This window comes from Abrus precatorius, unplaced genomic scaffold (assembly GCF_003935025.1).
Source record: "Abrus precatorius isolate BTA unplaced genomic scaffold, Abrus_2018 Scaffold3, whole genome shotgun sequence".
NCBI classification, from domain to species: domain Eukaryota; kingdom Viridiplantae; phylum Streptophyta; class Magnoliopsida; order Fabales; family Fabaceae; genus Abrus; species Abrus precatorius.
The window spans coordinates 16,977,241-16,999,874 of NW_020874373.1; the positions used below are offsets into that span (position 1 = coordinate 16,977,241).

At 35.0% G+C, this 22,634-nt stretch overlaps 3 protein-coding genes across 8 annotated transcripts; 2 read left to right on the forward strand and 1 right to left on the reverse strand.

Moving 5' to 3' along the window:
* Window positions 1-1,491: 1,491 nt before the first annotated feature.
* Window positions 1,492-9,195, forward strand: LOC113861905 (aspartokinase 2, chloroplastic-like). Of its 2 annotated transcripts, none has more exons than XM_027495007.1 (14): window positions 1,492-1,668; window positions 1,779-2,316; window positions 2,775-2,857; window positions 2,994-3,034; window positions 3,712-3,866; window positions 4,010-4,159; window positions 4,295-4,390; window positions 4,641-4,757; window positions 6,944-7,063; window positions 7,157-7,249; window positions 7,330-7,446; window positions 7,758-7,874; window positions 8,222-8,284; window positions 8,631-9,195. In XM_027495007.1, the coding sequence occupies exons 2-14, from the start codon at window positions 1,915-1,917 to the stop codon at window positions 8,769-8,771; spliced, it is 1,695 nt and encodes a 564-aa protein (XP_027350808.1). In that variant the 5' UTR covers window positions 1,492-1,668; window positions 1,779-1,914; the 3' UTR covers window positions 8,772-9,195. The 2 variants fall into 2 exon arrangements, with proteins under 2 accessions (XP_027350808.1, XP_027350809.1); XM_027495008.1 differs by having other exon boundaries at window positions 1,513-1,668; window positions 8,515-8,997.
* A 622-nt stretch (window positions 9,196-9,817) lies between these two features.
* Window positions 9,818-14,247, forward strand: LOC113862885 (pentatricopeptide repeat-containing protein At3g26782, mitochondrial). 3 transcript variants are annotated; one of them, XR_003504501.1, is made up of 3 exons: window positions 9,950-10,957; window positions 11,593-13,530; window positions 13,640-14,229. XR_003504501.1 is itself a non-coding variant. In XM_027496160.1 (2 exons), exons 1-2 carry the CDS (start codon window positions 9,986-9,988, stop codon window positions 12,247-12,249), a joined length of 1,629 nt encoding a protein of 542 aa, XP_027351961.1. In that variant the 5' UTR covers window positions 9,818-9,985; the 3' UTR covers window positions 12,250-14,247. The 3 variants fall into 3 exon arrangements, 1 of the variants encoding a protein (XP_027351961.1); XR_003504500.1 differs by having other exon boundaries at window positions 11,593-13,267; XM_027496160.1 differs by having other exon boundaries at window positions 9,818-10,957; window positions 11,593-14,247.
* A 1,083-nt stretch (window positions 14,248-15,330) lies between these two features.
* Window positions 15,331-19,439, reverse strand: LOC113861485 (probable zinc transporter protein DDB_G0291141). 3 transcript variants are annotated; one of them, XR_003504241.1, is made up of 2 exons: window positions 16,329-19,439; window positions 15,331-15,650 (listed from the first exon to the last, which is right to left on the reverse strand). XR_003504241.1 is itself a non-coding variant. In XM_027494328.1 (2 exons), exons 1-2 carry the CDS (start codon window positions 19,374-19,376, stop codon window positions 16,803-16,805), a joined length of 2,373 nt encoding a protein of 790 aa, XP_027350129.1. In that variant the 5' UTR covers window positions 19,377-19,409; the 3' UTR covers window positions 16,484-16,802. The 3 variants fall into 3 exon arrangements, 2 of the variants coding, with proteins under 2 accessions (XP_027350129.1, XP_027350128.1); XM_027494328.1 differs by lacking the exon at window positions 15,331-15,650 and having other exon boundaries at window positions 16,484-17,389; window positions 17,591-19,409; XM_027494327.1 differs by lacking the exon at window positions 15,331-15,650 and having other exon boundaries at window positions 16,484-17,464; window positions 17,591-19,409.
* Window positions 19,440-22,634: the final 3,195 nt, after the last annotated feature.

Consider the following 22,634-nt stretch of genomic DNA (forward strand, 5'->3'; position numbering starts at 1 on the left):
TAAATTTTTGGTACTTTTATAGTATGTACTTCTCTGCAGTTACATTTCTTTATTTAGTACCTTTTTCTCCTTATTTTTAGTTTTTTTTAAATAAATTAGAAAGAAATTAACCATATATAAGTGAGTATTACAAGTCTGACCTACCCTTCATTCATATGTTTGATCAATTTCTTTGCTTAATTATGTTAGGTAACTTACTTAAATTGACTAATTGGACTGTTAATTAGTTAGATGATACTTAATAATTTTTATTTTCTAAAATAATATTCTAAAAGTTTTTTTTAAAACATTTACTTATAGAAAATAGTTGTTACGGTATGTATAAACTTGAGAATGTATTATATATTCTTAAATAGATTAATGGTTATAATTTTTCTAATATCTTAGAAATTAAAAAATATTTACTTTTTTTTAAATAAATTACTAATGTCATTATCTATTGATATTAATGATGATAATTGTTTAATGTGTGAGATGACATCAAATGTTTTTTTTTATTTACAAGACATTGTAAATATTTTAACCCATAACTACAACATATTTTTGGTATAATGAATTCTATGATTGCTTTTTTCAGTAATAATAATGACTTTTAAGAGCATAATCTCGAATGGTGCAATGCTATTAAGTTGCTTAATTTTTTTATATAAACTTTTTATATAATTCCATAAAAAAACGTCTTTTGTTTTTTTTAGCTTTTACAATTTTAGTATATCTCTTTTTCAATCATAAAATTCTAAAATATTTACTAAAGGACTTATACAAGTTCCAACCTTTCCTATACTCTCTTCATGCTTTTCTTTTCTTTCCTCCAAGTCCCAATGTAACATATACGTTAGGCCTATTTTACTTTTAAGACTTGTTTTTATACATAAACACAAAATAAAAATACTCTTTAAAATAAAAAATAAAACAAAAAAACTAAAGTTTTACAAAACTTATTTTTGTGAGTTTTGTGGATGGAATTTTTAAAAGCTATTTGATTACTTTTTTTTAAGAGACTAATTTAAATATTTACTCTTAATTTTTTTAAAATCATAAATATTTTATCACCAAACTTTAAATTACACAAAACTATTCTAAATTAAGTTAAATTATACTACCTCCATTCCTATTTATGTATCTGTACAAAAATTTAAGATAATATTAATTATTATTCTTTTATTAATGTCTGTTTGTCCTTGTAATATTGATCGAGTGCGGAATTAAAAGTAAAAATATTTGTTAAAAAAACATACAAAGGTTAGTAAAATCAATAAACTATGCCGTTTAAATAGTTCAAGATTTAAAAAAACCTCTTAATAAATTTGATAAATAATTCTGAACAATGATTAGAGAGATTAATTTCTTTTCTGAAGATTAAAAAAAAAAAAATCAAACTAGTAAAGTTTTTTTTTTATTGATTAAAAAAATATGCAGGAAAATAGCACGTTTTTGTCGTTTCACGAGGTAGTTTCAGAAAGAAAAAGAGAAGAGCCGCCACGAGGGTGTCACACTTTCTCTGCTATTACAGACAGTTACTCCAGACAGAGTTCCCGGTCAAAATCGCCTCCACCACTCTTCCTCTTATCTCTCTACAAAACAATCGTTCCTGAACCCTAACCTTCCTCAAATTTTCCATCTTATCGTACATTTTCGCCCTCTCAACACCAAACTCTTTCTCACAAGGTATTAGTTTTAGACTCCCTAAACCATTGGTTTTTTTAACATTTTCCTTAATTTTGAGTGATCTTCCATCCATGGTAACTGAATGGAGAGAATTGGATTCTTTTTCGCAGATCGAGGTTTGGGCAATGAAGCATTTGAGTAATAACTGACACAAACAATTAAAATTTTTATTTGTTTATGGTTGTTTTCGATTTGAGTCATTCGTAGAAATAACTCATTTTCATTGGTATAAGCATATCAAGCACGATGCAGCTTAGTTGTGTTAAGACCACGTTCCCTGTGGCTTTGAGTGGAAGCGTGCATTGTCAACCGCTGTTATTGTCACGGCGAATTGGGTTTGCAGCAAATGTTGCTTCCGTTCCCCTTGTGTGTTGTTGTGTAAGGAGAGTTTTAAATGAGAGGGTGGTAACACTCATGGTTAGTTGCAGCAAGGCACCAGAAAGTGATTTGGTTGAGAAAAACGAAGGTGGAAGTGGCGGTTTCGCCGAAACTGAAAAGAGTTACACGTGTGTCATGAAGTTTGGTGGCTCATCATTGGCCAATGCAGAGAGGATGAGAGAAGTTGCAAGCCTTATACAAAATTTTCCTGATGAGAGGCCTATCATTGTTCTCTCTGCCATGGGAAAGACAACTAACATGCTTTTACTGGTATTGTGTCTTTCCGTGTTTCGTTTTTGTACTCCTTCTGTCTCATTTTAGATGTTACTTAGTACTAATGCACACGTCTTAAGAAAATGATTAGTTTACTAGTTACTATGGTAAAATAAATTAATTTCACTAAATACCTATATTTAAAATGTGGGAGTTGTTGCAGTAGTTAGTTGACAGGAAGAGTAATATTATTGGGGGAAAAAAAAAAGAATTGTTGCTTTCTTGATATTTTAAATTAACAAATAATTTGAGTCTAGTAAAAAGTATTCAAATGACATTTAATATGAGACAGAGGGAGTAATAAATTTTATGTTTTTTGGCAATAGCATAGTGTTCGGTTCAATTGCATTGCCATCCCATTGCATCATGTGGTGGTGCAGTATGCAATTTAAAAGTTAAAACCCTGAATATGGAACTGTGGTTGAAAGAAATGGAATTACTTTTTGTCTTGTTAGGCAGGAGAAAAAGCTGTAAGTTGTGGAGTAACTAATGCCAACAGTATTGATGAGCTCGCTGTTATAAAAGACCTGCATATAAGGTAAGGTCAATCCATTTTCCTCTATGGTTTTCCTAGTCTAGTGAAAATGTTTTAAATGAGTAAATAAAGGAAAATCACTTTTTCTTGTTTGTTGACTTATAAGTTCTTTATGTGTCATTGTGTGTTGTTATTTTAGGACTGTGGAAGAGCTTGGAGTGGACAGAAATGTTATTGCAAGTGAGCTACCTTTTTCCATATTTGATCACTTTTGGCTGACATTGGAAGCAGTTTCTTTTGTAATAAACCTTCTTATAAAATTGGCTCACCCACAATGTTATGTCTATAAATATATGTGTCTCTCCAATAAGCTTATGGGTGTTGAACATTTGTTTGAATAAATTTGTTTTTTAGCAATACATTTTCGTGCTAGTTACTGCTTGTTTTACTCTGCAGTTTTTGTATTTTCATTTTTGTTTGTGTATTATTATATTAATGCTCAGGATTTAAGAATATATCCTGAAGAAGTTTTGCTTAAAGAGGTTACTCTGGTATGGTTGCTTGATATTGAATGTTCCTTGAAAGCAGGGCGGTGGCAACCCTGTTATTTTGTTCTCAAGATTAGCAATGTTTTATGTAACCTACCCGAGGCAGTATTGTATTTTATGTGCATTGGGTTGCATGATGAAATCTTATGCATGAGTGCGACATTTTAATTCATAATGATGATTATTGTTACAGGAAAAAGTGACATAGCATGTGAGCTTCTTTATTCATGCAATTTTTTTATTATATTTTATCAACTTGTGGATTGAACTAATTCTACCACAAGCTTTATTTCTTCTCAGTGTGCATGTTCAAGCAATTTTCATATGTCTGTTCTCATATCATCTTTTTGTGTGTGGAAACATTTCCAGAGCATCTAGAAGAATTGGAGCAACTTTTGAAGGGGATAGCTATGATGAAAGAGATGACACCGCGGACTCAAGACTATTTAGTTTCATTTGGAGAGTGTATGTCCACTAGGATCTTTGCTGCATATCTTAATAAAATAGGTGTTAAGGCCCGCCAAGTATGTTTTCTTATTTCCCTATCTAATACATAATTACACTTGGCAACCAACAAAGTTAGTTTTATAATTTCTAACAAGAATAGTCTAACTCTGAATCTTGATCATAGTAATTGCTGCTAAATGCTAATTTAATGGACTGGCAGTATGATGCATTTGAGATTGGTTTTATAACTACTGATGACTTCACAAATGCGGACATTTTGGAAGCAACATACCCTGCTGTTGCAAAGAGGTTACATAGTGATTGGGTATCTGATCCTGCAATTCCAGTTGTTACAGGCTTCCTTGGAAAGGTCTTTGTGATGCCTTACATTTTTAATGGTTCCTCTATCCCCCTGCCCACATACCTTCTCCAGTTTTCCAGGCTTTTAAATTGCTAATATAAGAAATTCTCAAGTTACAAGTGCAATACTCTTTTCTTCTTGCAGGCACGTAAATCGTGTGCAGTGACAACATTGGGAAGAGGGGGCAGTGATTTGACAGCTACTACAATTGGCAAAGCACTAGGGTTGCCAGAAATCCAGGTTTGTACACAAGCTTAGTTGTGCAAGTCAGCATCTTGTCAGAGTGTCAGTGCACTTGCTTTGTGTATTGAATGAGTTGTTAGATTTAGGTGTTGGAATTAATTCTGGATGTAGGAAATGAAAGTGTATTCTTGACTTCATAATGCAAAATACTAGCATGAAAAACTGCAACTATTTTATGCATAATTTCCATAGCTTCTAGAGGGTATAAGTCTAAAAAGAAAATAGTTAATTTGAATACCCTCAACAGGTATGGAAAGATGTTGATGGCGTTCTAACCTGTGATCCAAATTTATGCCCACAAGCAGAACCTGTTCCATATTTGACATTTGACGAGGCTGCTGAACTTGCTTACTTTGGTGCTCAGGTATCATTATATTTACTTATCTTGTTCTGTTGACAACATCCCATGTGCCATTTCTCATGGGTATAAAAACGTCGAAGGATTCTATCAAGATTTCTTGGTTCTGCTTTGTTGTCCAAAGACACTTTTCATTGTTGTACATTTGTAATGCAAAGCATCAGAAATAATATTTTAAAATGTATATTTTCTTTACAAATCTGACATAGTTGGATAAGGCTTGATTATAGTCATTGACTCATTGTTGTTTATATTTAATTACTTAATAAATGTTCTGTGGTTTTACTTATTTAATAGAAGAGGAAATTTAATATTCAAATTTAAGACTAGGGAGGAGTAGGGGTCCCCCAAAATAGAGATACTAAAAAAGGGATTCTACAAGGCTAATTGCAAGAAAGCTGAATGATTTCTCTAGATACCAGAAAGGGAATCTCTCTTAAAAAAATCATGAAGAGAACTTCAGATAGAAGTCATTAACACAGTTCTATGGCATAACACATGTTGAGGGTAAAGAAATGCCTTGAAGGTATGACTATTCTGCTCCATACAAATACTTCTGAGGACCATGTAAACAACAACATCAACAGTTCCAACATAATCCTCTTCCCACTAAGTGGGTTGACTTTATGAATCAGAGTCAAACCAAACCATAATGTTCAGAGAGCCGCATAACACAGCAACAAATCTACCAGAAGAAACCCTTGAAATGTATTAGAAGAAACTGATCCAAAGTGAAGGTAGACACCAAATGTTCACCAAAATCTTCAAAAAAATTTATTATTCCATCATTCAAGTGCTGTTGACTAAATAAAATTAAATCGGGCACGATTGAAGATTGACTTGCACATATTGATAGTCCTGTGAACCTGCAACTTTTCATTCTGAATTAATTTGATTGGATTCCACAAAATCTTAACCTCCATATTTTGGGCTTATACTTTTATGAGTGGATTCAAAATTAATGTCTATAGTTTTAAGGTTTTTTCCCCCTTTGATATGATTGCTAGAAAGCAGAGAGTCAGCCACTGCTGGTATATAATCTAGCATTTTTTGTTTTTCTTAATTTCAACATGGAATTAATTTTTCATCCAGAACCTCCCTCCGTAACATTTTGATTATGAGGTTATTTTCACTGAACATAAGCTAGTTCAATTATGCACAATGACTTATATATCTTCTTGAATAATGTGTGTCTTGAACTTTGAGAATATTCATTAGATTTAGCATGACAGTGTGACTTTGATTATGGTCGCATTTGATGACTTTAAGTTTTCACGTTGTGTGTTTTATGTTTGATTTCATCTGAATTTGATGTAAAGTTATTGATAAATGAGAAGGAAAAGGAGATAAAAAATAATGAAAAAAATAGATTAATACATACACAGCCCCTAAATATTTGCTGAATAATCATCACAAGATATCTATAGTTGTATACCCCTAAAGTAATTATTTGAATAAGAATGGTGGTGACTGAACAGACAGGGTTACTATAAGACTATCTTGTCTTGAAGTTAATAACACTGCAGGAACTGATCCTTCAAAATTCTTGCATGTGTTCCTGAATTTTTAATATTGTAAACTGCTATACACCATTCTGAACTTAATGCTAATAAACTTGTTCAGTAACAATCTTTGTAGTAGCAACCAAACAATGAGCTTTGATCTCCCAAGGAAGGGCCTTCGAACACCTGAAAATTCTTGCAATGGGAAAAGGGTGAATGGATGAGGAACTTATTGTTTCTATATGGGAACATAAAAGAACACATGTACATGTACATTTGGTGTGAGTGATTTTGGCATTGTCGTTTTCTGCTAGTCACGTCATCCTAATTCCTACCAATTTCACTGTATGCATTGACTTGAAGCAGATTATCCAAGTCTGGTTTTGAAGTACATTGAATTAGATGGACAATCCTTAGAAAATTATGATAAAGACCACTTTTCCAAGATGGATGCTGTCAAGTTCCATGTATAGATATCTATGTTTGTTATACAATGTTTAAGAAAAATCAATGTTTTTTGGGCCAATAACTAGGCTCATCAAATTATCTTAGATTTGTACTATTGCTAAAAGGTGCATCTCTCAATGTATTTGTCTTATTTACCTAGTACACTGACATGAGAAATATGATTATATTATGACATGGGCCTCTGGATATCAGAGTAATGTGTGAATTATTTCTGATTTGCAGGTCCTGCATCCACAGTCTATGAGACCTGCTAGAGAAAGTGACATTCCTGTTAGGGTTAAAAATTCTTACAACCCTAAAGCTCCAGGTACTCTCATCACCAAGAAAAGAGATATGAGCAAGGTTTGTAAGTCTTGGCATAAATGACAAATGCAATTATCTGAAAGATTATTTTAGACAGTGTTAACTGTTATGTTTTCCTATTTCTGTCTGTAGGCATTATTAACTAGCATTGTTTTGAAACGTAATGTGACCATGTTGGATATTGTAAGCACTCGCATGCTTGGTCAGTTTGGTTTCCTTGCTAAGGTGAGAAAGTTAATGGCTGTCTAACCAGTCCTGCAAGTGGTTGAATCCCTTTCTATCTTCATATTTCTGTTTTTATGCAGGTGTTTTCAATCTTCGAAGATTTAGGCATATCAGTTGATGTTGTGGCTACAAGTGAAGTCAGTATTTCCTTGACATTGGATCCATCAAAGCTGTGGAGCAGAGAGCTAATTCAACAGGTAAGCCATTGTGTACCTTACTTCCATAGTTCCATTTTTGTTTTTGTTATCTTGCTCTTTCAATTTTTTTGTTGATGAGTTATATTACTATAATGAGATTTTGTAATTTGATTGATGTAGTCAATCCCACCTACATGGATAGGGCCTAGTTGCTTCTTTTAGGTTCCCTGATGAACCTGTTAGATAATGTCTATCTGGTTTAGGTCGCCTAGTTTTACACTTATATAGACAAGTGCCTGCTCCATGCTCCTGTTCTACATTCCAGCCATTGCATAAAATCTAATTGGCTGTCATTCTTTATCTTTAACTAGGAACTTGACTTTGTCGTTGAAGAACTGGAAAAAATTGCTGTGGTAAATCTCCTAAAGAGCAGATCCATAATTTCTCTCATTGGAAATGTTCAGAGGTCGTCACTGATATTGGAGAAGGTTTTGTATTATATTATCTCTATTTGAGTGTTGTTCAGAGATTTACTATTTCTATTTTGATGCTTCAAGATTTAATTGCTATATAATATCTCTATCTGGGCCTTCTGGCCCTCCCTTTTGCTCTCTATCTTGGGGAATTTATTTTTTTTCGTTTTGAGTGCCTTCTCTTATTCCCTGGAAGCGTTGGGGTGCTGTCGAACTCAGCTCATTGGAATAAATACTGTGACTTGTTTCATACAGTTTTCAGGAAAAAATTGATTCACATCAACTTGTTGATTATGTTCTTCTGTAATAAGTTTATGTTTTTGCTTTTCATTGACTTTAAAATGATTGGCTTATTATTGCAGGCTTTTCATGTTCTTCGAACTCTTGGGGTCACTGTTCAAATGATCTCCCAGGGTGCCTCTAAGGTATCCCCCTCTTCATCAATTTCAGATGTTTCTTCATTACAGTTGCTATCAAGAAATTATAGCTTTTTCGTTTTTGGTCACAGGCAATGGCCTGTATCTGTCCTTGTGCAGTTGGCGAGTGTTAAGTGATCTAAAAGATTTCTCTAACTTGTTAGGACTTCTTTGCATTAATGAGATAGCATGACATATCCTCATTCACAATTTCACACTTTTTTTTCCTGGCTTTGTAGACTTTGGTTTGTCATACTCAGGCTTTGAGCTTGAAGCAACGGCATTTATCTGCAAATCATTACTCTAAAAGGTTTTCATTTTCATGTATCATTTGTTTTATTTTGTTTCACGCCAGGTGAATATCTCGTTAGTTGTAAATGACAGTGAGGCAGAGCAGTGTGTCAGAACTCTCCACAAAGCCTTCTTTGAGAGTGAGCTTTCTGAATTAGAGAACGAATGCATTCCTGGAAATGGTTCTGTTTCGGCATTATCTTAGGGGGACACTTTCGATTTCTTTGTTTTAGCAAATATATCTCACTCTTCAATTGAGATGTCACCGATCAATATATTTTATGTTCGGGAAAATTTTTGGTCGGGAGATTTGATGATGTATCAATATAGTATGTACTGGTGCTGTTACTGATAGAACATGCCTTTGTATTTTTTTGGTAGCCTCCTTCGGGAGGGGTTGCCCACCTGGAAGCAATATTTTATTATATTGTTGCATACCGTGTCATTCAAGAAGGATGAAGTCCCTTTGGTCTCGTATGGATCTGAACCTGCTGAAAATGTATAGAGCTGTTTTTTTTTTTCCTTCTATTTTTCTTTTATATGTATTTGAAGATGTTAACAGCATGGCTAGTATTCTCAAATTTTGGTATTGCAATGACTATGATATCTGTGTTGAAATGCAGAATGTTTCAAGTTTGAATATCGCATTTCTTTAATGTATTAAACGCTTATTAATGGCCATATAATGTACACGCAAAGCTTAGATATTTAAACTTTTAAATTGTATGCAGACATAAGGAAGAAAGTAGAAAATTGAAATGCAAATCGAAGTGCCCGAAATGATTTTCGTACAAGTTTTACGAATTTTTAATGTTTTTCAATCACCAATACTAGGAAAACGTTTCTCGTGTAAATTACAGGTTAAATAATGGTAGAATATAGCGTAACTTTCCTTTGAACTTTTTTCTACTTTAAAATTACAACTAATTATATCTTAACTTATTAATTTATATGAATCAATAATATTACACTTCTATTATATATTTTTAAATGATTAGATGAAAGTTTAGAGTAAAATACTTAATTTAAACCATTTAAAAACTACAAAACTTGAAATGTGAATAATTAATTAAAAAACTAAAATTATACGCAAGCTAAACTATAAAGACAAAAAATACGATTAAATTTAATAATAATATTAAATATTTTTTTGTTATGATGTTATACATTTTGTTTTCTTTTTATATTTGTCTTGTTTTTTTTAACACATTATATATTCTTTTTCGTTTTTTCCCCCGTTTTCTTCTTCTTATCGCTCGCTCACACGCATCTGACAGGGCGACAAGTTTTCAATTCACAAGTAAAAAAGTATTAAAATTTAGTTACGTAAAACTCCCTCGATAATTGGCAGTGACCATAAAGACAGGGTCCTACGGTAACGAATGCATGAAACTTCAGCAGAACTATAAGAGTCCATGAATGATGATTTCGTTTGCATTGAGAACAACATCAACTGGGCGTGCACGTGCACGTGCATCACCAAACGGGAAGCACCGACACTCCACAGTCACAGCATGGACCAAAACCGCGAACCTCAAAAGCATGTTCGGCAAATACGTGGACAGAACCAGCGTCTCTAGTTGGAACTCCGTCATCGCCGACCTCGCCCGAAGCGGCGATTCCATGGAAGCTCTCAGCGCCTTCTCGTGCATGCGCAAGCTCTCTCTGCATCCCAACCGTTCCACATTCCCTTGCGCCATCAAGTCATGCTCTGCACTCTTTGACCTTCGCTCTGGCAAACAAACCCACCAACAAGCCTTCGTCTTTGGCTTCGCTTCCGACCTATTCGTTTCCTCTGCGTTGATCGATATGTACTCTAAGTGTGGTCATTTGACAGATGCACGTGCACTGTTCGACGAAATTTCCAACCGAAATGTGGTGTCTTGGACATCCATGATTGCTGGCTATGTTCAAAATGATCGTGCCCGGGATGCAATTTACCTCTTTAAGGAGTTGCTGGTTGAGGAGAGTGGGGATTTTGGGTCTGAGGAAGAGGTTCTGGTTGATGCCGTTCTCGTGGGTTCGGTTGTTTCGGCGTGTTCTCGAGTTGGTTTGAAGAGTGTGACTGAAGGGATTCATGGTTTTGTGATCAAGAGGGGGTTTGAGGGGTGTGTGGGGGTTGGGAACACTTTGATGGATGCTTATGCTAGGTGTGGGGAGATGAGTGTGTCTAGGAAAGTGTTTGATGGGATGGATGTGAATGATGCTTATACTTGGAACTCTATGATTGGTGAATATGCGCAGAATGGATTTTCGGCAGAGGCCCTTTGTGTTTTTGATGATATGGTGAAGAATGGCGAGGTCAGATATAATGCCGTGACATTATCTGCAGTGCTGTTAGCCTGCTCAAATTTAGGGGCTCTGCAGCTAGGGAAGTGTGTACATGACCAGGTATGTTACTCGAATTGTTTTAGTTTGTAACTTTGAACTCACAAATTTTGGCTTTAATTGTTTGTTCATTTGTCAAATTAAAAGTTTGAACCTTAGACACCGTTTTGATTTTGATCCCTACTCGATAAAAACATTTATATATTGGTCCTAACCACCTGTTAAAGTTAACACAATGTTAGATATTTATTTAGTTGACAAACAATTTGTGACAGTGTTAGATGTTTGCTGAGTTGACAAATATTTTGTAAAATTCAGCAAACATATGTTAGTGTTATAATTTGGCAAGGACCAATTTATAAATGTTATTTTTTGTAGAGTCCAAATGTAGAATTTTTTCCTTTTTTATTTAAGGATCAAACATTATGAGACCATATGTCTAAAAATTTAAGTTTTTAATCGAGCCTAGCAGCATCATATAGTCCATGTAGTCTATCTCACTTAATGAGATAAGGCTTTATTGTTGTTGTATAAAGGACCAAATCGAAACATGGTGTCAACTGTCAAGTATAGGGAACAATTTTTTATTTAACTATGTTGTTCATAATTTTGATCCAATATTGTATTATTGTACAAAATATTTGGCTAGTGCCTAGGTGAGAATCATTGGTCTCATTAGCTATTTTCTTGTACTATAGGTTATAAAGATGGATTTGGAGGATAATGTGTTTATAGGTACTTCTATTGTTGATATGTACTGCAAATGTGGGAGAGTTGAGATGGCAAGGAAGGCATTTGATCGCATGAAAGAGAAGAATGTTAAGTCATGGACTGCCATGATTGCTGGTTATGGCATGCATGGCCATGCAAAAGAGGCTATGGAAGTCTTCTATAAGATGATAAGGTCTGGGGTCAAGCCAAATTACATTACTTTTGTGTCAGTTTTAGCTGCTTGCAGCCATGCTGGTATGTTTAAAGAAGGCTGGCATTGGTTTAATAGAATGAAATGTGAATTTAATGTTGAACCTGGGATTGAGCATTATTCATGCATTGTTGACCTCCTTGGCCGTGCTGGCTATCTTAATGAGGCTTATGATTTGATCCAGGAAATGAAAGTGAGACCAGATTTTATAATCTGGGCTTCCCTTCTTGGGGCTTGTAGGATTCACAAGAATGTGGAACTAGGGGAGATCTCTGCAAGAAAACTATTTGAGTTAGATCCAAGTAATTGTGGGTTCTATGTGCAGCTTGCCAATATTTATGCTGATGCTGGAAGGTGGGACGATGTTGAGAGAATGAGGATATTGATGAAGAGTCATGGATTGCTTAAAACCCCAGGATTTAGTATAGTTTAACTCAAAGGTAGGATCCATATATTTTTCATTGGGGACAAGGGCATTCTCAACATGAGAAGATTTATGAGTATTTGGAAAAATTAAATGTCAAGCTGCTAATTTGGCTATATGCCAAATGTTGCATTGGTGCTTCATGATGTTGACGAGGAAGAGAAAGGAATGGTTCCAGGAGTTCACAGTGAGAAACTAGCTGTTGCTTTTGGAATCATGAATTCAGTTTCAGTATCAATAATCCAGGTCATAAAAAATCTCTGAATTTGCAGTGATCGCCACATTTCAAGGATGGGTTGTATTCGTGAGGGGACTAATGGTGCAGGCGCAGCAATTGAATTAAGAGTCAGAATCTATGGTGTAGGGTGTACATTATTTCATCAAGACCTGACATGCCTGTAACTATTATTAAGGTCTCTGAAAATGCATAATATCTATCTTGATTTAATTTGTTTTAGAAAGAATGGTGGATCAATCAGCTCCAGTTTATAAAGAAAAAATTTCAGTTGGTCTTTTAGATGGCTTATTCAGTTATTCCCAGCTTGAAACTACAATGTTATAGTACTACAATGAGAGCACTTTAGGACTATGTGCAGATAGCATACAGTAACTGTTTTGAATTAAAGTGTATCATAAATCCTCAAGAACGTGTAAAATTGTGCCTATAATGGTGTCAGTAGTCCAAGTGCTCATTTGCTTACTGAAGAACAAAGTATGTCATAGCAAAGTTATTATAGAATTTTTTGTCAGAGTTTGTTGCTTGTGTAGAATACATGATTGTGAGGACATAAAGTCTACAAAATATCATGGAGAGCAACCTCTAAAGAGCTTGCCAATGGATCTTCCTCCTGGGCTTGATATCTGTGGTTGATCACGTTCTGAATCAGCATTTGAGTGCCTTAAAGAAATCTGGAGTGCCTTGTTCTCACACTTCAGAGCTTCCACCTCTAACTGAAGCCTTCTTATGGTTTCTCTCTTTTCATCATTTCTTTGGGCCAACTTGACCAACTGTTGCAGATTATCCTCTGTAAGTTTTGTAATTTGATACTTCAGCATTGACCACATATTGTCAAATTTGAAATTGGTCATTGATGGATCTTCAATTCTCTGATTTAATTCCAAATCCTCAATCTTCATAAACACATTTTCATTAGTGGAAAATTCTGTCAGTCTGTCTTCCATTTGAGTGTCTCTGCATTCAAGTTCTTGTTTAAGTTTCATGTTGTATGGGTCAGCTGACAACAATCCATGGCATTCCTCTTCTTGCTTGTTTAATCGCTCAAAATCCAGGTTAGTACCATCAACTTTGATATCAGAACGCTCTGAGGGAGATTTTGGATGGTAGTTACTGACCTCAAGTTTTTTATCCTCTAAGTTACCTGTTGCTCTCTTATTGCAGATAGCACATATGGTTTTTGATGTACTAGATGATAAGGTTCCTGAGTGAAAGGTATCATGAGATGTTTTGGACTTCAGTTGGCTATATGATATGGCTAAAACAGGGTAAGATTGGCCAAATTCTTCAAGCATCTGTATGAGATGTTCTCTCCATTTGCAATGCACATGTTCTTGGATTGGAGAATTTACACCATGTAAAATGATCATCATTGCATCCAATTTCTCATCCAAATCTAAAATCAATCAAATCATAGGAGTTTGTGAGTGAAAACTGCAATATAACCGGTCAAAGACCCTGTGAAGATTCCAAGAATGTGTTTACACTCAGGAACTCCTATAAATAACAGAAATCCCAGACTTAAACCCAGAAATTTGGATCAGAGGGGTCTCCCTATGAAGACGGCTAAGGTGTTTTAAGGGGCCAAAAATGCCTAATTAGTAATTAGGAAACCTTATTAACCGATATAACATTACTTAATGTACTGTTAGTGTGTTTTTTACTCTGACGCCACTGCCTTTTTACTCGACCTTTGGTTATAATACTGCTTAAGTGCTTATTAATATATCTTGTACAACATATACATTGAATGTAATGGCTATATGACTGCTTGATAAGTCTCGTGCAACATACATTTCATATGTACTTGCTGTCAGCCTTTGATAAACCATTTTTTTTTTTGCTGGAGGGACAGTGTTTAATCGAGTCAAACATTTGGGCGTGTATTTTCTAGCCTTGGTCAAACCCACACCCACCCTCATGACTTAGCCAACTTTATGATATGCAACTTTATTCTATGTTTTCGATCCACAAAGTCAAAGAAAGCTAACAACTTGTTAAAAACGGGAATACTAGTTGCACAAAAGTTTACCGTTCAACATGCAGGACTGTTACTCCTATGCCTGCATGCATGTGTATCTGTAATGAATGACCCAGAGAGAGAGAGAGAGAGAGAGAGAGAGAGAGACCTGTTATGGTTGTTTGAAGCCATTGAGACTGGTGGATATGAGCAGAACTCCATGATTCATCTTTATTCTCCATGAACAAATATGTCATCATCTCATAGCAAGATAACTTATTTGAGGACTAAACGGGGACAACAAAATGTAACGAAGCAAGTAAAGAATTTCAAAAGGTTCAGCTCATCGAACGTGTTCTATAGGGTTCCAACTTACTATTCCAACACAACATCCCCATTATCCCTTATAATTTTCGTATCTTTTAAATATACGTATTGACGTTTAGCTTTTGGTCTGATAAGTATACGTAGTTTAATATTGACCGTGCAGCAGTTTATATTTCACAGCACAATCAAAATTTGATGGAGGAATCTATGGTCATAAGTAATGGTACCCTATGTTTGCATGTCTGTAAAAACAGAAAGGTGAATTTAAAATAAAAATTTCAAACCGAAAAGAAATAAAGCAAGAAAAATTCTGGACATGAAAAAATATAGGAATATTATTATGTGAAAATTCTGGTCCTTACGATTTTTTTATTTAGTTTTTCCTTTTAAATTTTGTTATTATTTGGCAAGAACTTGGGCATACATTATCCGCTATGGATACTAATACACATTAACTTATTTTTTAGGTGAAGTACGATAATGAACATCTTGTGTTGGGAAGCAAGGGGTTGGAGACATGTTTAGGGGATAGGTTTAGGGTAAAGAGGAAGTGAAAATGTATTGGTAAAGAGGAAGAGTGAACAAATAATAAATTAAATAACGTGAAAGAATTTTTAACATAAAAAGGCAAAACGTCAAAAATACATTAGATAAAAAGGCAAAGTAAAAGACCCTTTCTTTATAGTAAGTATAGAATAGAGAAGGCAGGGGACCAAGTCCACTATCAGAGTTATTGTGACCCGGATGCTTCCATTTCAATCAATTTGATACCATCTCCATATTTTGAAGAAGTATATTGGTTACTGGCTTACTGCTATACAAAACATAAAATATCTTTGCTTCAATACACAAGGCTTGATTTGAAAAAGGATTTCTGCAATGCCCGAGCTGAAAATACCACCATTTCCAGATATCAAATTACAGTACCAAATTAAACTGATATGGAGAACAGCATACAAATACCTTCCTTAAACTAGTTACCACAGACAGTGAATCACATTGATAATGATTGACAAAATTCATTCCATTTCACTTTAAGTAACCACCATATCTATGCGTAACCCGGTATAATTATCAGATGCATTGACGATATTGGATCCAAAAATAAATTGATTCCTGGCCAACCGTATTGACCAAACTACATTATGCCATATTATGCACTACACAGTACACTCATGCTGGCGCAACATTCTAAACAAAGGCTTATGGTTAAATGAGGACATCAAATCTGATGAAGTTCCTATATTCACATCTTTTATTATGGTTTCATCTAAGTATATTATAACTAGAGGGTTATGTTTTGGATAGAAAAAGGGAGAAGAAAGGAACAGAAAAGCTTTGGGTTTGTAAAATATTAGTCAAAACCGAAAATCCCAGAACAAGGAAAATGAAAAGGGAAATAATGTAGCAAGGAAACTCAATCTAATAACAATATCACAAATCAAAACCAGTGGGTAAAAAACCATTAATTCATTATCACATGAAAAAATTTGAAAGTTTATAAAATCGGAACCTTACAATTTGAAATTCTTTGTTTTGGATACAGATTAGCAGTGACGGAAGTACCTTAGAAACATCATGAACCCCTTCTTTGGGGTTTGTGGTTTTCCCAAATGCATCAATTCAATTTCCAAAAATATGAATCATTGGGGGAGTGGCAAGTCCATTTCCAACCGCATTGATTGTCCCCACAAACATCAATGCATGATATAAAGAGTCTCCAAAAGAGAAAAGTTTGTAAAAAGGGACGGCATTGGTAGTTTCACCTTTGGCCATGATCTTCTTTTGAATCTAGCTGTTTATCAGTCTCTCTTTGGATAGTTTCAGGAATTGAAACTCGTGCATGACTTGATGATACAATTATTTCACAAGTTATACCATCTCACAAGTTATACAGTGGTGTCACAAATGAAAATAAATAGATATTTGTTGGTAACCATTATAAAGCATTCCGTATGACAATGATCAGGAAATTTCGATCTCTGATCTTAACAACCTTCACAAGTAAGTCAGTTAAGGAAAAAACTACATAATAAAAAGTTATCCAACACATTCTACTTGCAAGGTTAAATCCTTGATTCCAGCATTATGTAACAGATGGAAAACCTGAGACTTGGTGGATGTCTTGTCAGTATCTGTTGAAACGTGAAGATGCAAAGTACCAACTACATCTGTGTTTGTGAAGCTCCATAAATGAAACTTTTGGATGTCATAAACACCCCTTAACTTCAAAACATTAGTTAAGGCATCTGTCAACTCATGCTCACGCAACCTTGGAACTCTTTGGAGCAGAATTTCAGCTGAATTTCTGAGTAGAGGTATCACGGAGGATATAATTAAAACTGAAATAAAAATTGAGCAAGCAGGATCAGCACTAAGCCATCCCTTGTACTTAATTAATAGGGTAGATATAACAACGCCAACACTCCCCATTGTGTCAGCAAGAACGTGCAAAAATATTCCTTCCATATTGTGATCAATATGGTGATGGTTGTGCGCTTGGTGAACATGTGAGGCTTCATGATCATGACAACTGTGGTCAGTCTGATCATGATGTTCAACATGGTCATGGTGGCCAAGCTGCCAGGCATTGTCGTGATGCTTAAAGCTCTGATTACTGTGATTATCTTCATGATACTCAGCCGTCCTCTCATGATTGTGCTGGGTATGGTCATGCTTAAACTTCTGAATGCAATCATTGTCTGCATGAAACTCAGCCTTTCTCTCGTGACTACAGAGGTTGTGATGGCCAGGATCACTAGAACATGAATTGTCTTGGCAATCACTGGAAACAGAAATAAATTCTTGACTGCTTCCATGTCTTTCACAATGATGCTTACCATGGCAATGCAGGTCATGATGTTGGTGGGGGTGGTGACTATGGAACTCTGAGTCTGTGTGTGAGTGAGAATGAGAATGTGAATGTGAATGTGAATGAGAATGAGAATGAGAATGTGAATGTGAACATGATCCAGACAATCCATGTGCATGATGATGCTCCTCATGAAAGAATATCAAGCCAATGACATTGACAACAAGCCCTCCTATAGAGACAACCAACAAACTATTAGTTGATATCTCTTGAGGATCCAATATCCTTTCAAAGGATTCAACCACTATCAGTGCTCCCACAAGAACCAGAAAAACAGCATTAGTATATCCTGATAGAACCTCAAATCTTCCTCGTCCGTAGTTATAGTGACTATTTGCAGGCAAACGAGATATATAAGAAGCATACAGCCCAATGGCCAAAGCAGCACAATCAAACAACATGTGACATGCATCAGATATGAGCCCAAGACTATTACTCATAAATCCAGCAGCAAATTCCACAACCATATACCCAGCATTGATCAAAAGAAAAAGCGCAATTTTCCGCGACTTCCTCTCACCCAAAACATGTCTAATAGGCTTCATAATCATGTCACTTAACAACTCCTCCCGGGACCCAACCTCATCAGAACGGAAAGGATCCAAATCTCTCACGGCCACATAGAGCAACAAACCACAAAGCAACAAACCCCAAAGTGAAAGTTGAGGGTAATAAAAAAGTTCCAAGACAAGGGTGCAGACAAAAGTGACCAAAAACTCCCTCTGAGAATCTTTGAAAGTCACCAAATCATCATAACTGCAATAGTTCTCACTCAAAAGTACACCAAAGACAACAGTATTGACCAGAGGCCACACCAAACTCCCAAAGGTAACGCTATCTTCTTCCGATTCAAACATGAAAAAACTAATCACAGCAGGAACAAAGAGCACAACAGTAGTAAAAAACAGGGTAATGAGACGCACCCGTTTATGACCAAGCTGTTTAACCATTCCCCAATCCATGATAGAAACACGTTCATAACAAGCTAGAAAACCAGACATAAAACCAAGCAACAAAGGCCAAACCCTCACACTCACACAATCGGGGTTTCCCCAAAAGGGAAAACATTCAATTCGATCCCAACCAAACGACAACATGAACAATCCCAAAAACAAAGACACGAACCCACGAACCTTAGGCAACCCAGTCCGGTTCTGATTTTTGGGTTGCGCAGCAATGCTTCCCATAAACTCAGCGAGAATCATTGAGGCAGTGCCACAGTAACGAAGAGCTTGAAAGCGAAGGAGAAAGACCAACGCGAGAACAATGGATTTAGCGAGCAGGGTTCTCTGCTGAGGGTGAGTGAGAGAGGATAACATAAAAAGAGGGTGCTTAGGGTTAGGGTTGTGTTGTTGAAAAGGATGTTTAGAAGAAGAAGGGAAGAAAGAAAAGGAAAGGGTGAGGAAGAAGGAGAGAAGGGAAACCAGAAAAGAGAAAGGGAAGAGGGAAAAGGAAGGAGAAGACCGAAGGAAGGGAAGAAGGGAATAGAGGGAGCGAAGGGAGAAGAGAAGAAGGAAGAGAGAGGAAAAGGAAGATTTGGATTTGGGTTTGGAGAAAGAGAGAGAAGAAAGACGACGGTTTTTGGAGGGTGTTGGAGTGGGTGTTTGTATTGACGTTGATGTTGGTGTTGAGTATCGGAATGAAGAAGGGTACGGCCTCGGTGTGGCGGCGAAAGTGGTGTTCCGCGGTGGCACGGAGAGGCGGTGCGGTCGATGTTGGTGGTGGTGAGGATGATCGGCCATGGTGGACTCGGGTCTTCGCTTCTCAAAAACTGTCAGTGTCCTCTCACTCGGTTTACATATTTCATTTCTAATACGTTTAGGCCTTGAAGACTATTCATAAAGCTGTGATTAAAAAATTAATTAAACATTTTTATTGAAAATTATGTTAAAATGCTTTAAAAAAATTATGGATACGTTTGAGAAGTGCTATAAATATATTTTTTAACATATTCTACCTTGTTGAAAATTTTCAAAACTTAAAATATACAAATGAAAATTGCTAAATTAGCAATAAAAATTATATAATTTTTAATTAATTTTAGTTAATAATAAAAATATGTTTAAGCAAGTATATTACTAGTATTTTATGTTACAATTTTTAGAAAAAAATTACTTTTGATTTTTTAATCATGATTGATAATTTTCTATTAATAAACGTAAATTATATAAAGCAACACTTTAAATAAATTAACATTAAAATTAAATTGTAACATAGAAATGCTTTTATATATATATATATAAAAATAAACTATAAAATATATAAATTATTTAAAACTAAAAGTCTAAAAATTGTATCTAAAAGATTATTCATAAAGTGGAAGTGATTTTCAAAAATAAAAAATGATAAATTAATAATAAATTTAATAACAAAAGGTAATAAGTTCAGTCTTGTGGTCACTAATATTGATTTTTATTTTATCACAATTAAAATATAAGTAATGAACAAAGAATTATATTACACTTGTATTTATGTTAGCTTCGTAGTCACTAGAGAGAAAAGACTTAGATAACCTTAAGAGGTATTCATGCTAATTCTTTTACTCTATGAAGACTTTAACAAGGTGTAATTTTTTTTTGAGCAAAAATGTGAGATTTATTTATACAACAAGACTTTGATGTTTAATATCAAGCTTAATTAGTGTGGCTTAACCAATATTCATTCATTAGGTTACATATTCACTTGGCATTGAAATCACAATGGTCAACGCATTATTTAGAATATATTAGAATAAGGTGTGGCAAATCTACCTTGGTATTTATGGTGAAAAATGACAATTGTAAACAAATAATCCAAAGATCAATCTGGAGACTGAATTTAGGTCCTCTTTGGGTTCTTTTAAGTGTGTTGTTAAGTAACGGTGAAATAGACGCGTAAAAAGTATTAAGCAAGAATAATGAATAATAAATGGGCAGAATTGACTCAAATGTAGATGTTCTTTACAGAAAAGCACTAAATAGGAAATGAATTGCAATAATTGAAATAAGCAGCAAGCTGGAATTAAAATGCGGAAATGTAAATGCGAGAATGTAAAGGTGCGTGAATGTAAATGTACGACTCCTAGCAATGAACAGCAACAACCGTAATGTCTCCTTGTAACTGGTATCTGGCGCGGTGCAGGGTTTCAGCGTCTCAAAGAGTTTAGGTGCGGTGTTAGGGTGCAAAAAGTCGTCCTTTGTACAATGGTGTTTTGGAGTATTTATAGACATGAAGACCACCACCGTTCTCCTTCTTTTGCGGGCACTTCTTAGTAACTACCTTCAACTGTTGATGCCCATTATCCACAATTGCTTGTGATTGTGTTGTTGGTTGGGGCTTCTTTCTAACCGCTATCGCCCACGATCTCCTTTGCGTAGTGGTGAATGTTGATAACTGCTGGTAACTAACTGCTTTTAGATTTTTTCAACGACTTGATCTATCAAGACTCGTGTTTTTTCTATTTTTCGAGTATTTCTGGGAGAAACCTAAGATGCTCCTTTAATGTTATGGCCTTAGAATAGTTTCTTCTTGACTTCTCTTTTCGAGCCATTCTGGAGTTTTGAGAGCTTGTCTTGGTCTTGTGGACTTAGAACATTTTCTTTGCTCATTTCTGTTTTTCAAGCAATTCTGGAGGGACTCTGGAGCTCGACCAGGTTTGTGGACTTAGAATATTTTCTGACCACTTCTTATTTTTTGAGCAATTCTGGATGAAATCTGGAGCTCAGCTAGGTTTGTGGACTTAAAATATTTTCTGACCACTTCCTTTTTTTAGAGCAATTCTGGAGGAAATCTGGATCTCAGCCAGGTTTGTGGACTTTAGAATATTTTCTAACCACTTCTTATTTTTTGAGTAATTTTGGGTGTTAGGGACTTAGAAACTCCTAAAAAACTCCTCGAAAAGCCATCAATTTTTGTGAACTTAGAATATTTTTCTGTTAGTCCTGTTTTTCGAGCAGTTTTGGGTGTCAGGGACTTGAAAACTCCTCAAAAACTCCTCGAAAAGCCATCAGTTTTGTGGACTTTGAATATTTTCTTGCCAGTTCTATTGTTCGAGTAGTTTTGGGTGTCAGTGATTTGAAAACTCCTCAAAACTCCTCAAAAAAAGCCTTTAGTTTTGTGGTCTTAGAATATTTTCTTGTCTTTCAAGCGGTTTAGAGAAAAATTAACAATGTGACAAAAATCTCCTAAAATAGCTCGAAATGTGTCCCTTTTAATTAAAACTAAAGATCTTAGATAATCTTCTAATATTCTCTTATGTTCAGGCTTATCTTTGGCTCCTTCTTGTCCCTCAAAATTTTGTCGAAATGTAATTTCCTTCAAAATGATTTTTAACTTAGAAAATTTTTCTTATCCCAAACACTTGGTCAAAAAGCTTTTCAGAAGCCTTTGTGGAAATACTTACTCTTTTGCCCTCTGATCATAGTTTTCTCTTTTTAAGATATAAGGGCTTTCTCCAGGTGCCTGTGCTCTGACCTTTTTACTTTCAAGTAGCTTGAATAGTTTACAAATACTATGATTCAATTGTTTCTAAGGCCTAGAAGAAAGGTAAGGGAAGTTCTTTTTTATCATTTGATAAGGTCAAAAAGGATTTTATCATTTTTAACAATGAGATATTTGGTAATATGATTCAAAACAAGAGAAACATTGAAGCCAAAATTAGAGAGATTCAAAGGCAGTTAGAAAGTTGACTCAACTTATCTCACTTGTCTTAAAAGGCAGCTACAATATGAGTACAACAAAGTTCTTTTTCAGGAGGATCTCATATGGTACCAAAAGTCTAGAAAGAATTAGATTAAGCTTGGGGACTGTAACACCTTGTTTTTTTCATGCCCAAACTATAATTATAAAGAGAAGGAATAAGATTCATTGTCTCACTCTTCCTAATGACATATGGTATTCTAATTATTTTATTTTACAAGAAGAAATTCATAGGGTCTTTGCAAATAATTTTCACGATCAGTTTCATGTTACAAATGAATCATTCCATCTAAATAATACCCCAACAATCACACATGAAGATG